Source organism: Hyla sarda, chromosome 10 (genome assembly GCF_029499605.1).
Source record: "Hyla sarda isolate aHylSar1 chromosome 10, aHylSar1.hap1, whole genome shotgun sequence".
NCBI classification, from domain to species: Eukaryota; Metazoa; Chordata; class Amphibia; order Anura; family Hylidae; genus Hyla; species Hyla sarda.
The window spans coordinates 25,277,864-25,293,416 of NC_079198.1; the positions used below are offsets into that span (position 1 = coordinate 25,277,864).

The 15,553-nt window shown below is 42.5% G+C and overlaps 1 protein-coding gene across 4 annotated transcripts in view; it reads right to left on the reverse strand.

Annotated features, from left to right (window-relative positions):
- Positions 1-15,553, reverse strand: part of POLD1 (DNA polymerase delta 1, catalytic subunit) — a 147,429-nt gene that overhangs the window by 55,893 nt on the left and 75,983 nt on the right. For all 4 annotated transcript variants that reach the window (XM_056541849.1, XM_056541850.1, XM_056541852.1 and 1 more), the window contains 3 exons: positions 12,058-12,153; positions 11,842-11,979; positions 10,436-10,611 (listed from right to left, as the gene is read on the reverse strand). In XM_056541849.1, coding sequence (XP_056397824.1) covers positions 10,436-10,611; positions 11,842-11,979; positions 12,058-12,153 — 410 coding nt within the window. The remainder of the gene's footprint in view (positions 1-10,435; positions 10,612-11,841; positions 11,980-12,057; positions 12,154-15,553) is intronic.

A 15,553-nucleotide genomic window follows, 5' to 3' on the forward strand; every position in this document is an offset into this window, starting at 1 on the left:
TAGCAAACATATGCTACTCTGGACAGTTCCTAAAATGGACAGAGATGTCAGCAGAGAGCACTGTGCTCCAAAAAGAAAATATTTTTCTCTGTAGTATTCAGCAGCTAATAAGTACTGAAAGGATTAAGAGAGCCCAAGAAAACATACAAAACCCACATAAATATGTATAAATATGTATAAAAATGAAGTAGCAAAGGAGGCACTCACCCATACAGTGCAAAACTCGTTTATTCTTCTTGTAGTTAAAAAACGCAGCTTGGCCGGACACAGACGCTACCAGGAGAGCCTAGGTTCTGCTGGTGGCGTCTATGTCCGGCCAAGCAGCCTTTTTAACTACACGAAGGATAAACAAATATTGCACTGTATGGGTGAGTGCCTCATTTGCTACTTCATTATCATCTTCGATGAACTGTATCTATGGGGATGAGCACCGCCAGTTGTGTATCCAAACTTCTTCTGCCATACCTGGAAGGCCGTGAAAGGGTGTAAGCGAGATACAGGTTGTGCCGAATTCTTTACCTGCCTGCACATAAATATGTATGCATACCTAAAATGTACATGACCCTTCTTTTACATTATAATTTTTTTTTCACCCTCTGTATGGCCCAAGCCTGATGTGAACAGAGCCTTGCACTAACTTCAATAGTGGTGACACCAAGCAATGGAAAGGTCAAAACGTGCAATATACAGAGCAGTGCAGCTTTTTTAATCTTAAAGGGGAAGCAAAACTTTTATTTTGTAACAGTTCCTAGAAACCACAAGGTCTTAAAACATTTTAAAAAGAAAATATACAGATTCCCACAGTGTGTTAAAGGGTACCTATCATTTCAAAAAGTTGAAGCCAATCATTTTTCCTTCTCCCAGATAAAGAAAGTGGCATAAAGAATTGCTGAAAGTCCCATAGACTTACATTACAATGCAAGTCTACAGGAATTCTGGCAATTTCACACACTGCTCGCTTTAGCCAAGAAAAACGGATTTTAACCCCTTAAGGACCGGGGGTTTTTCCGTTTTTGCATTTTCGTTTTTTGCTCCTTGCCTTTAAAAAATCATAACTCTTTCAATTTTGCACCTAAAAATCCATATGATGGCTTATTTTTTGCGCCACCAATTCTACTTTGTAATGACGTCAGTCATTGTGCCCAAAAATCTACGGTGAAACGGGAAAAAAAATCATTGTGAGACAAAATTGAAAAAAAAAACGCCATTTTGTAACTTTTGGGGGCTTCCGTTTCTACGTAGTACATTTTTCGGTAAAAATGACACCTTACCTTTATTCTGTAGGTCCATATGATTAAAATGATACCCTACTTATACAGGTTTGAATTTGTCGCACTTCTGGAAAAAATCATAACTTCATGCAGAAAAATTTATACGTTTAAAATTGTCATCTTCTGACCCCTATAACTTTTTTATTTTTCCGTGTATGGGGCGGTATGAGGGCTCATTTTTTGCGCCGTGATCTGAAGTTTTTAACGGTATCATTTTTGCATTGATAGGACTTATTGATTGACTTTTTATTCATTTTTTCATGATATAGAAAGTGACCAAAAATGCACTATTTTGGACTTTGGAATTTTTTTGCGCGCACGCCATTGACCGTGCGGTTTAATTAACGATATATTTTTATAATTCGGACATTTCCGCACGCGGCGATACCATTTATGTTTATTTTTATTTACACTGTGTTTTTTCTTTTATGGGAAAAGGGGGGTGATTCAAACTTAATAGGGGAGGAGTTAAATGATGTTTATTCACTTTTTTTTTGCACTTTTTTTTTGCAGTGTTATAGGTCCCATAGGGACCTACAACACTGCACACACTGATCTTTTACATTGATCACTGGTTTCTCATAAGAAACCAGTGATCGATGATTCTGCCGCATGACTGCTCATGCCTGGATCTCAGGCACTGAGCAGTCATTCGGCGATCGGACAGCGAGGAGGCAGGTAGGGGCCCTCCCGCTGTCCTGTCAGCTGTTCAGGATGCCGCGATTTCACCGCGGCTATCCCGAACAGCCCACTGAGCTAGCCGGCATGCTTTCGGTTTCACTTTAGACGCGGCGTTCAACTTTGAACGCCGCGTCTAAAGGGTTAATAGCGCGCGGCACAGCGATCAATGCCGCGCGCTATTAGCCACGGGTCCCGGCCGTTGTTAGAGGCCGGGCCCGAACCGCTATGACGCGGGGCCACGCCGTGGCCCCGCGTTATAGATCGGGAGTGGACACATGACGTTCCAGTACGTCATGTGTCCTTAAGGGGTTAATCACTTGGTACTATACGGCGGACATACCCCTTTCATTCTAAAGTCATGATTTTGCATGTTTTGTCCTTTATTCTGAAATGAAGAATAAATGACAGTGATGACAGAAGACATAGCAGATCATCATACTAGAGTTCCTTAAATTAGACTTTAATAGCCTCGATTCCCTTCTTATCTTACATCCTATCACATGATATCCTAACCACAGCATACGGCACCATATATTAACTAGTGTTGAGTGCGAATATTTGAAATGTGAATTTTTACCGTGAATATCGGCACTTCGCAATTTCGCTAATATTTAACCCCTTAAGGACTCAGGGTTTTTCCGTTTTTGCACTTTCGTTTTTTCCTCCTTACATAGTTACACAGTTAGTACGGTCGAAAAAAGACATATGTCCATCAAGTTCAACCAGGGAATTAAGGGGTAGGGGTGTGGCGTGATATTGGGGAAGGGATGAGATTTTATATTTCTTCATAAGCATTAATGTTATTTTGTTCCAGGAATGTATCTAATCCTGTTTTAAAGCTGTTAATTTTTCCTGCTGTGACCAGTTCCTGAGGTAGACTGCTCCATAAGTTCACAGTTCTCATGGTAAAGAAGGCGTGTCGCCCCTTGAGACTAAACTTTTTCTTCTCCAGACGGAGGGAGTGCCCCCTCGTCCTTTGGGGGGGTTTAACCTGGAACAGTTTTTCTCCATATTTTTTGTATGGGCCATTAATATACTTATATACGTTTATCATATCCCCCCTTAAACGTCTCTTCTCAAGACTAAACAATTGTAACTCCTTTAATCGCTCCTCATAGCTAAGATGTTCCATGCCCCATATTAGTTTAGTCGCACGTCTCTGCACCCTTTCCAGCTCCGCAGTGTCCCTTTTATGGACAGGTGCCCAGAACTGAACAGCATAATCCAGGTAAGGCCGTACCAATGCTTTATAAAGGGGGAGTATTATGTCCCTGTCCCTTGAGTCCATGCCTCTTTTGATACATGACAATATCCTGCCGGCTTTGGAAGCAGCAGCCTGACATTGCATGCTATTCTGTAGTCTGTGATCTACAAGTCACCCAGATCCTTCTCTACCAGTGACTCTGCCAGTTTAATCCCCCCTAAGACATACGACGCATGCAGGTTATTAGTACCCAGATGCATAACTTTACATTTATCCACATTGAACCTCATTTGCCAAGTGGAGGCCCAGACACTTAGTCTATCCAAGTCATCTTGTAACTTATGCACATCCTCTATAGACTGTACCGTGCTACAAAGCTTGGTGTCATCTGCAAAGATAGAAACAGCTGTTAATACCATCCTCTATATCATTTTAAAAATCATAACCCTTTCAATTTTCCACCTAAAAATCCATATTATGGCTTATTTTTTGAGTCGCCAATTCTACTTTGCAGTGACATTAGTCATTTTACCCAAAAATGCACGGCGAAACGGAAAAAAAAAATCATTGTGCGACCAAATCGAAAAAAAAAATGCCATTTTGTAACCTTTGGGGGCTTCCGTTTCTACGCAGTGCATATTTCGGTAAAAATTACACCTTATCATTATTCTGTAGGTCCATACGGTTAAAATGATACCCTACTTATATAGGTTTGATTTTGTCGCACTTCTGGAAAAAATCATAACTACATGCAGGAAAATTTATACGTTTAAAAATGTCATCTTCTGACCCCTATAACTTTTTTATTTTTCCATGTACAGGGCGGTATGAGGACTAATTTTTTGCGCCGTGATCTGAAGTTTTTATCGGTATGATTTTTGTTTTGATCGGACTTTTTGATCACTTTTTATTCATTTTTTTAATGGTATAAAAAGTGACCAAAACACGCTTTTTTGGACTTTGGAATTTTTCTGCGCGTACGCCATTGACCGTGCGGTTTAATTAATGATATATTTTTATAGTTCGGACATTTACGCACTATAGTTCGGACATATGTTTATTTATTTATTTTTTTTACACTGTATTTTTTTTATGGGAAAAGGGGGGTGATTCAAACTTTTATTAGGGGAGGGGTTAAATGACCTTTATTAACACTTTTTTTTTACATTTTTTTTTTGCAGTGTTATAGGTCCCATAGGGACCTATAGGAATAGGGAGAAAAATAAAACAGCCTTTTTTAAATATAGGCAGTTTTGTTATATCTTTATTACATCGGAGGAGGCGCCGGATCTCATCCCAAAATTTTTTTCTCCCTATTCCTATACGTTAGAACCGGACTTGCCAGTCACGGTTAGGGATGCAGAGGCAGCCACCTACCTAACGCCACCGTACGCTTGGATCTCGGACCAGGGATACCAACGGCTTCTTGCTATCTGAAGGCTTACAAAGGTGTTGTGCCCGCAGCACAACTAACCACGGTAAGGTGCATCTAACTCGCACGTACCCGTTTCTGCCTCAAATGGTATCACACTAGGAGCGCGCCTCTCCTTTTTCCTTTTATTTTCATAGGGACCTATAACACTGCACACACTGATCATTGTTATCCCATAGGGACCTATAACACTGCACACACTGATCATTGTTATCCCATAGGGACCTATAACACTGCACACACTGATCGCTCATCCTGATCACAGGCGTGTATTAACACGCCTGTGATCAGCATTATCGGCGCTTGACTGCTCCTGCCTGGATCTCAGGCACGGAGCAGTCATTCGTCGATCGGACACCGAGGAGGCAGGTAAGGGCCCTCCCGGTGTCCGATCAGCTGTTCGGGACGCCACGATTTCACCGCGGCGGTCCCGAACAGCCCGACTGAGCAGCCGGGATACTTTCAGTTTCACTTTAGAAGCGGCGGTCAGCTATGACCGCCGCTTCTAAAGGGTTAATACCGCACTTCTCGGCGATGTGTGGTATTAGCCGCGGGTCCCGGCCGTTGATGAGCGCCGGGACCGCCGCGATATGATGCAGGATCGCGGCGCGATCCCGCTTCATATCGCGGGAGCCGGCGCAGAACGTAAATATACGTCCTGCGTCGTTAAGGGGTTAAAGGAAATCTGTCATCAGAATCAACCGCACTAAACCTGTTACATAGGCTTGTAGTGCGGGTGATCCTGATTAAAACGCTTCTTACCTGGTTAAAAACGGTTCAGCGGTTCTTCAGATATCTATATTTTTAGTTTTCTGTTATTCCCTGGCTTGGGACTCAGTGGGAGGAGTTATCATCTGGGACTCGGCCACACGTCATTCTAGCTGGGCGGAGCTGCCACCCGGCTCATGAATATTCATGACCTTATCCTCATGCGCGGTCCTCCCCACCAGACCTAGAAAAAGGAGTTAGACTACGATGACAAGTTCATGAATATTCATGAGCCGGTTGGCAGCTCCGCCCAGCTAGAATGACGTGTGGCCGAGTCCCAGATGATAACTCCTCCCACTGAGTCCCAAGCCAGGGAATAACAGAAAACTAAAAATATAGATATCTGAAGATCCGCTGAACCGTTTTTAACCAGGTAAGAAGCATTTTAATCAGGATCACCCGCACTACTGATGACAGATTTCCTTTAAAATATAGTGACCTACTGTATATTCGTAATGACAAATATTACTTTTTTTATTATTATTATTATTTTTTTTTTTTTTTTGCGAATATTGCTAAGATGCAAATATTCGCGAATATCAGCACTTCCAGTCAGAGGACACTGATCCCTCCCTTCTTTTAGGTGAAAGATATAATTGCGCATGCGCACTATGTGAATTTCATTACAAATTTTTGCATGGAAAAGAAGAACGAACATAGCGAATATGCGAATTTCTCGAACATAGGGCGAATATTAGTCCAATATTGCAGATTCGAATATGGACCCTGCTGCTCATCACTAATATTTACCACAGCATATGGAACCATATATTTACCCCATCATATGGAACCATATATTTACCCCATCATATGGGACCATATATTTACCACAGCATATGGAACCACATATTTACCACATCATATGGAACCATATATTTACCCCATCATATGGAACCATATATTTACCCCATCATATGGAACCATATATTTACCACAGCATATGGAACCACATATTTACCCCCATCATATGGAACCACATATTTACCACAGCATATGGAACCACATATTTACCACAGCATATGGAACCACATATTTACCACATCATATGGAACCACATATTTACCCCATCATATGGAACCATATATTTACCCCATCATATGGGACCATATATTTACCACAGAATATGGGACCATATATTTACCCCATCATATGGGACCATATATTTACCACAGCATATGGGACCACATATTTACCCCATCATATGGAACCATATATTTACCCCATCATATGGAACCACATATTTACCACAGCATATGGAACCACATATTTACCACAGCATATGGAACCACATATTTACCACAGCATATGGAACCACATATTTACCCCATCATATGGAACCATATATTTACCACAGCATATGGGATCACATTTACCCCATCATATGGAACCACATATTTACCACAGCATATGGGACCACATATTTACCCCATCATATGGAACCACATATTTACCCCATCATATGGAACCACATATTTACCACAGCATATGGAACCACATATTTACCACAGCATATGGAACCACATATTTACCACAGCATATGGAACCACATATTTACCCCATCATATGGAACCATATATTTACCACAGCATATGGAACCACATATTTACCACAGCATATGGAACCACATATTTACCACAGCATATGGAACCACATATTTACCACATCATATGGAACCACATATTTACCCCATCATATGGAACCATATATTTACCACAGCATATGGGATCACATTTACCCCATCATATGGAACCACATATTTACCACAGCATATGGGACCACATATTTACCACAGCATATGGGACCACATATTTACCCCATCATATGGAACCACATATTTACCCCATCATATGGAACCACATATTTACCACAGCATATGGAACCACATATTTACCACAGCATATGGAACCACATATTTACCCCATCATATGGAACCATATATTTACCCCATCATATGGAACCATATATTTACCCCATCATATGGAACCACATATTTACCACAGCATATGGAACCATATATTTACCACAGCATATGGGACCACATATTTACCACAGAATATGGGACCATATATTTACCACAGCACATGGAACCATATATTTACCACAGCATATGGGACCACATATTTACCCCATCATATGGAACCATATGTTTACCCCATCATATGGAACCATATATTTACCCCATCATATGGAACCATATATTTACCACAGCACATGGAACCATATATTTATGTGGTGTCCCGGTACGTATTGCATACATTACCTTGTGGTGAGGTCCCCAAAGTCAGAGCCCCTAGGAACAGTGGGGGTCCTCTTCCTTAGTTAACCCCTCATCACCCCTCAGTTAGCTATAATTAATGTAAATATAAGTGTAGAAATGTATATTTAATATTCTTACCTAGTTAGCATCGCAGGACCTGCGGGACATGTGACCGAGTTGCAGAACTCTATGGTTTTTGCTAAAGGACCTTTGGTAGTTTTGGACAAGTGATCACCCACAATCCATTGTAACGGTGAGTGACAGCTGATTGGACCAATTCAAAATGGCCAGCCCCTGCCCATATAAGGGAGCTGCGCCATCTTAATTCTGGATGAGGTAGGACCTCCGCAGCTTACAAGACAATTACAAGGCCTAAGCCTGCGCTAGAGACAGATAGTTCATACAATTCCCCGCTATCTCCGCAAGATCTCTGGACCTAATCATACCCCTAAATCCGGCGGATCTATGCAAATATAATCCTCTAAAGCTAAAGAGAACTTTCCGGTCCTAAGCATCTGTCAATCACTGCTGTGCTGTTTAAATAGACTCTGTTATCTGGACTGTTACCGTTATTGCAAATACAGAAAATCTTCAGTAAAGATTCCGCAAGTTTTAAGTTCAGCACTGCTGTGAACAATCCATTTATTTCACACTCACCTATCGCTCTTGGGAAGGGTGGCGATAGGCCCAGCATCACTACAGAGTTTTAACCCTCACCCTGGCATCATGAGTGACAAGGGTTAACAGCACCCTTTATTATATAGAACAGCAACACCCCAACTACCCTACACCCCACAAGGCTTTATTCCCCAAATTTACCACATCATATGGAACCATATATTTACCACAGAATATAGGACCATATATTTACCACAGAATATAGGACCATATATTTACCACAGAATATAGGACCATATATTTACCACAGCATATGGGACCATATATTTACCACAGCATATGGGACCATATATTTACCACAGAATATAGGACCATATATTTACCACAGAATATAGGACCATATATTTACCACAGCATATGGGACCATATATTTACCACAGAATATGGGACCATATATTTACCACAGAATATAGGACCATATATTTACCACAGAATATAGGACCATATATTTACCCCAGAATATGGGACCATATATTTACCACAGAATATGGGACCATATATTTACCACAGAATATGGGACCATATATTTACCACAGCACATGGAACCATATATTTACCACAGAATATGGGACCATATATTTACCACAGCACTTGGAACACATCGTATGGAACATATAGTTAGTCACCTAAGAACACACAAAAGCAGCAGCAGCAGACTTGTTAGTCACACAGCATGTATACCGTATATACTCGAGTATAAGCCGACCCGAGTATAAGCCGAGACCCCTAATTTCAACCCAAAATCCCAGGAAAAGTTATTGACTCGAGTATAAGCCTAGGGTGGGAAATACCTCATCCCCCCCTGTCATCATCCAGACCCGTCATTAACATCCTCATCATCCCCTTGTCATCATCCCACACATCCCCCCTTCATCATCCCCTTGTCATCATCCCACACATCCCACACATCCCCTTGTCATCATCCCACACATCCCCCCTTCATCATCCCCTTGTCATCATCCCACACATCCCCTTATCCCACACATCCCCCCTTCATCATCCCCTTGTCATCATCCCACACATCCCCTTATCATCCCACACATCCCCCCTTCATCATCCCCTTGTCATCATCCCACACATCCCCCCTTCATCATCCCCTTGTAATCATCCCACACCCCCCCCCTTCATCATCCCCACCCCCCTTCATCATCCCCACACCCCCCCCCCCCCCTTCATCATCCTCTTCTCATCATTCGCCCTCAGTGGTCTTCAACCTGCGGACCTCCAGAGGTTTCAAAACTACAACTCCCAGCAAGCCCGGGCAGCCATCGGCTGTCCGGGCTTGCTGGGAGTTGTAGTTTTGAAACCTCCGGAGGTCCGCAGGTTGAAGACCACTGCGGCCTTCAACATGCGGACCTCCAGAGGTTTCAAAACTACAACTCCCAGCAAGCCCGGGCAGCCATCGGCTGTCCGGGCTTGCTGGGAGTTGTAGTTTTGAAACCTCCGGAGGTCCGCAGGTTGAAGACCACTGCGGCCTTCAACATCATCCAGCCCCCTCTCACCCCCTTTAGTTCTGAGTACTCACCTCCGCTCGGCGCTGGTCCGGTCCTGCAGGGCTGTCCGGTGAGGAGGTGGTCCGGTGGGATAGTGGTTCCGGGCTGCTATCTTCACCGGGGGCGCCTCTTCTCCGCGCTTCCGGCCCGGAATAGAGCCGTTGCCTTAACAACGACGCATCTGCGTCGTTGTCAAGGCAACGTGACTATTCTGAGGCCGGGCCCGAAGCGCTTAGAAGAGGCCTCCCCGGTGAAGATAGCAGCCCGGACCACCTCCTCACCGGACCACCTCCTTACCGGACAGCCCTGCAGGACCGGACCAGCGCCGAGCGGAGGTGAGTACTCAGAACTAAAGGGGGTGAGAGGGGGCTGGATGATGTTGAAGGCCGCAGTGGTCTTCAACCTGCGGACCTCCGGAGGTTTCAAAACTACAACTCCCAGCAAGCCCGGACAGCCGATGGCTGCCCTGGCTTGCTGGGAGTTGTAGTTTTGAAACCTCTGGAAGTCCGCAGGTTGAAGACCACTGCGGGTGGGGGAGTTCACTCGAGTATAAGCCGAGGGGGGTGTTTTCAGCACGAAAAATCGTGCTGAAAAACTCGGCTTATACTCGAGTATATACGGTATATTCTGTATACAGAAATACATGTTTACCTGTCAATTAGAATCTTTTGCAGACATGTGTTGATCAGATTGGCCACTAGAGGGCAGTTGTCTCGTCTTACAGTCTCTATGCCCTTGCAGTCCATCTTGTCATGGGTGTTTGGGCTGGATGAAAAGTAAAGACCGGCATATCTCTTTTTGTTGATCAGCAGGTATGGAAAGTATACCTACGACATATAAAATAGGCACAGTTCAATTCATGTTTTAAGTCTGCCATTTAAAAAAAAAAAATTATAATTTTGACATGTCACAGATACATGGCAAACGCTTGATCTGTCAGTGTCTTCGTGTTAAGACCCCCACCGATCGTTAGAACAAGCAGGGAGACGTGTGCAGCATGCTTCGATCTCTGTACTGCTTTAACAGAATGACCCCATAGATTTTAAATGGAGCCGTTCCGTAGGAGACAGTCTCCATAGACTTACAATGGAGACCAGCTCCAGCAGCAAGACTAAAAGGGCAGCGAGACAAGGAAAAAAGTGCTTCTCCTAGCTGTACCTAATGATGGGTGGAGGTATGAACACCCAGATCCCAAGCTATAAAGAAACTTTTGCAAAACTACAACCAGCAACAGCTGGAGGCACACAGGTTGGAAACACTGTGATAGAGACACGTCAACATTTTTCACACAATTATTCATGATTGTTAACATACATTGTGCCAGATGGCCTCCAGCATTTGCAAAACTACAACTCTCAGCATGCCCGCACAGCCTTTGGCTGTCCAGGCATGCTGGGAGTTGTAGTTTTGCAACAGCTGAAGGCACACAGGGAAACTTTCTCCTAGAGACACGTCAAAAATTTATTTCTTTTAAGTGACAGTGTCTATTTAAAGGGTTAGTCCCCTGGAAAACATTTCTTTTTAATCAACTGGTGCCAGAAAGTTACACAGATTTGTAAATTACTTCTATTAAAAAAATCTTAATTCTTCCAGTACTTATCAGCTGTTGTATGCTCCACAGGAAGTCCTTTTCTTTTTTAATTTCCTTTCTGTCTGACCACAGTGCTCTCTGTTGACATCTCTGTCCATTTTAGGAATTGTCCAGAGCAGGATATGTTTGCAATAGGGATTTGCTCTTACTCTGGACAGTTCCTAACATGGACAGAGGTGTCAGCAGAGAGCACTGTGGTAAGACAGAAAGGAAATTCAAAAAGAAAAGAACTTCCTGTGGAGCATACAACAGCTGATAAGTACAGGAACGATTAAGATTTGTTTTAATAGATGTAATTTACAAATCTGTGTAACATTCTGGTAACAGTTGATTTAAAAAATAATGTTTTTCAGGGGAGTACCCCTTTAATGATGTATTCATGATTGTTGACAAGAAATATTGCACCACAAAGTCAGTCTTTTAAAACGGAAAATGTTAAAGGTAAAGCTCTTGAGCAGGGACTAACCTTTTCGAACTCCAATTTTATAGGAGGGGTGAAATTCTTGGAGACCCATTCAGCTGCTTCTCTTCCTATCGCCATGGCTTCAGAAACCGTCTGAACCCCAAGTTTGCACATCACAGAATCTGTGTCACCATAAATAACCTGCAGAGAACAACAAGTACCAGTTAAAATGGTGTCCCAATACCTAGATGCAGGGTCGTAAATATCAATGCCACTTACCTTGGCGTCTGCCTTGTATCCATTGGCAAGAGTGTACTTGGATTCCACTAGTTGTTTGGTTGTTTCTATCATCTGCCTCCCAAAGCCTGTGACACTCTAAAAAACAAAACAAAAGGATGATCAGAGAATTAACTTTAATGTATACAATTATCATTAAGGGAAACTGGGTCTAACCTTGATACAGAGATATATATATATACATATATATATATATATGTATTTTAATATATACGTATACATTTTAATATATATATATACGTATACATTTTAATATATACGTATATATTTTAATATATATGTATATATTTTTTAAATATATATATATATATATATATATATATTTAAATGGAAGTGAGCTGCAATACCACACACAACCTTAGGACAGGTATGGTGCTGTTTTTTTTTTTTTAATGGCTCTTTTTTCTAATGCTGTAGATTCCCTTTACCTGTTTGATGAATTTTAATTTTGTAAAACCACACTTTTAGCCATTTTGGGGGAAAAATCTAATTTTTATGCATTATTGCATAAAGGCACTTGGTATTTTGACTAAGTGTCTACTAAATATAGGGGGTTAGCATAATTTATTTATTATTTTTAATACAAGTCAAAAGTGGGAAACGAGCGTATTAAAGCAGGATTTTTTTTTTTCTACTTCATTTTTTTACCACTTAGCAGTAACATGCCACAGTTAAACACCCGTGCTGATGCTCCTCTTACAGGGTGGCTTTCACCCAGTTTCAATGCCATTCCAATCTCAATGGCCGTCCATTGAACTGTACACACCTCATAGCTACTGCCTTACAGAAATGCATAAAATGACTAAAATGACCAAGGCAGCACTGGCCAAGCAGAGAGAACAGAAAAGCATTGTATTGGGAAAATAAAACAACCATGGTAAGGGTGGGTTCACACCACGATTTTGCTATACGGTTTCGGCATATGGTTTCATAAAATAAGAAAAACGCATGCAACCGTAAAGAAAACCGTGCCCATAGACTTCCCATTCAAAACTGTATGCACCATAATGTATACAGTTGTCTCAGTTTTTCAAACCATACTTTTTTTTTACCGGACAGAAAACCGTGGCCTACCATGGTTTTTGGTCCAGGTGAAAAACCATATTAAACCGTATACTTTAAAAAAAAAAATTTTTTTAACATGGGAACCATACAAAACCGTATGTGCGTACGGTTTTTTACTTTGCCCAGTTTTTTTCTTGGAATTTCAAGCAAACAAGTGAAACTTTATTCATAATGGAGTGAAAAGTTAAAAACGTATGTGTGTTTTTTTTTCTTAAAAAACGGATGCAACCGGACATCATTTTTCAAGCGTATACAGAAAAAAAAATTTGTACACAAGTTTTGATACAGTTTTAGTCAGGTTTTGAGGAATCCATTTTTTTTTTTAAAATCAAAAACCTGATACAGAAACTGTATTGCAAAAACATGGTGTGAACCCAGCCTAAGAGAAGCATCAGCCCAGCTGTGCATATACAGTCAAGTCCATAAATATTGGGACATCAACACAATTCTAACATTTTTGGCTCTATACACCACCACATTGGATTTGAAATGAAACGAACAAGATGTACTTTAACTGCAGATTGTCAGCTTTAAATTTGAGGGTATTTACATCAAAATCAGGTGAACGGTGTAGGAATTACAGCAGTTTGCATGTGAGCCGACCGTAGTGAAACGGTGACTCTGGGCGGCTCATTTTTGACCCGTATCCGGTTTTGTGACTGGACCTAAAACCGTAGTATACTACGGTTTTAGGTCCGGTCAGGAAACTCCATACGGGTCAAAAATGAGCTCATTAAAGTAAACGGAGTTCAGCGCTGGTCAGGTTGGGGTACGGGAGAGCCCGGTTTGCCCCTCCCCCAGCCGGATCCGGCACCCGTAATGTAAAAACGAGATGGGAATGCAGCCTTAAAAAGAAGGAAAGCACAGGTGAGCTCAGCAGCACCAAAAGACCCGGAAGACCAAGGAAAACAACTGTGGTGGATTAGCGAAGAATTCTTTCCCTGGTGAAGAAAACCCCTTCACAACAGTTGTCCAGATCAGGAACACTCTCCAGGAGGTAGGTGTATGTGTGTCAAAGTCAACAATCAAGAGAAGACTTCACCAGAGTGAATACAGAGGGTTCAAAACAAGATGGAAACCATTGGGGAGCCTCAAAAACAGGAAGACAGATTAGAGTTTGTCAAACGACATCTAAAAAAGCCTTCACAGTTCTGGAACAACATCCTATGGACAGATGAGACCAAGATCCACCAGAGTGATGGGAAGAGAAGAGTATGGAGAAGGAACATGATCCTAAGCATACACCTCATCAGTGAACATGGTGGTGCTAGTGTCATGGCATAGTGGGCATGAATGGTGCCAATGGAACTGGTTCTCTTGTGTTTATTGATGATGTGACTGCTGACAAAAGCAGCGGGATGAATTCTGAAGTGTTTCGGGGAATATTATCTGCTCATATTCAGCAAAATGCTTCAGAACTCACTGGACGGCGCTTCACAGTGCAGATGGACAATGACCCAAAGCAAACTGCAAAAGCAACCAAAGAGTTTATTAAGGGAAATAAGTGGAATGTTATGCAATGGCCAAGTCAACCACCTGACCTGAATCCAATTGAGCATGAATTTCACTTGCTGAAGACAAAACTGAAGGGACAATGCCCCAAGAACAAGCAGAAACTGAAGAGAGTTGCAGTAAAGGCCTTGCAGAGCATCAGCAGGGATGAAGCCCATCAATGTCTGCTGATGTCTATGCGTTCCAGACTTCAGGCTGTAATTGACTGCAAAGGATTTGACACCAAGTATTAAACAGTGAAAGTTTGATTTATGATTATTATTCTGTCCCATTACTTTTGGTCCCTTAACAAGTGGGAGGCACATATGCAAACTGCTGTAATTCCTACACCGTTCACCTGATTTGGATGTAAATACCCTCAAATTAAAGCTGACAAATCTGCAGTATGAGCACATCTTGTTCGTTTCATTTCAAATCCATTGTGGTGTATAGTAGGGATCGACCGATATAGTTTTTTTAGGGCCGATACCGATAATCGGTGCAGGTTAGGGCCGATAGCCGATAACTTATACCGATATTCCGGTATAAGTTATCGGCTATTTAACCCCCTGCGACACCGCTGCCGATCATTGATTTAAAGCGGGCGCTTTAAATCAATGATCTGCAGTGGCTTTTGCGGGGCCATAGGCTGCCGCCGCCGCCACCACCCGCTTCTCTCCCCTACCTGTCAGGGTGGTCCGGGCCATCCATCCATCGTTCATGTAGCGTCCGGGGGCGTTCCGGGTGGTCCGGTCCGGGCTGTCCTTCTCCGGCGGTCATCTTCTCCACTCCGGGCAGGCTCCGGCCTAGTACGCTGCATAGACGTCGCTGCGCAGTGACGCCCGTGCGCAGCGACGCACCTGACGTCACGGCGTAGCGGCGTCTATGCAGCGTACTAGGCCGGAGCCTGCCCGGAGTGGAG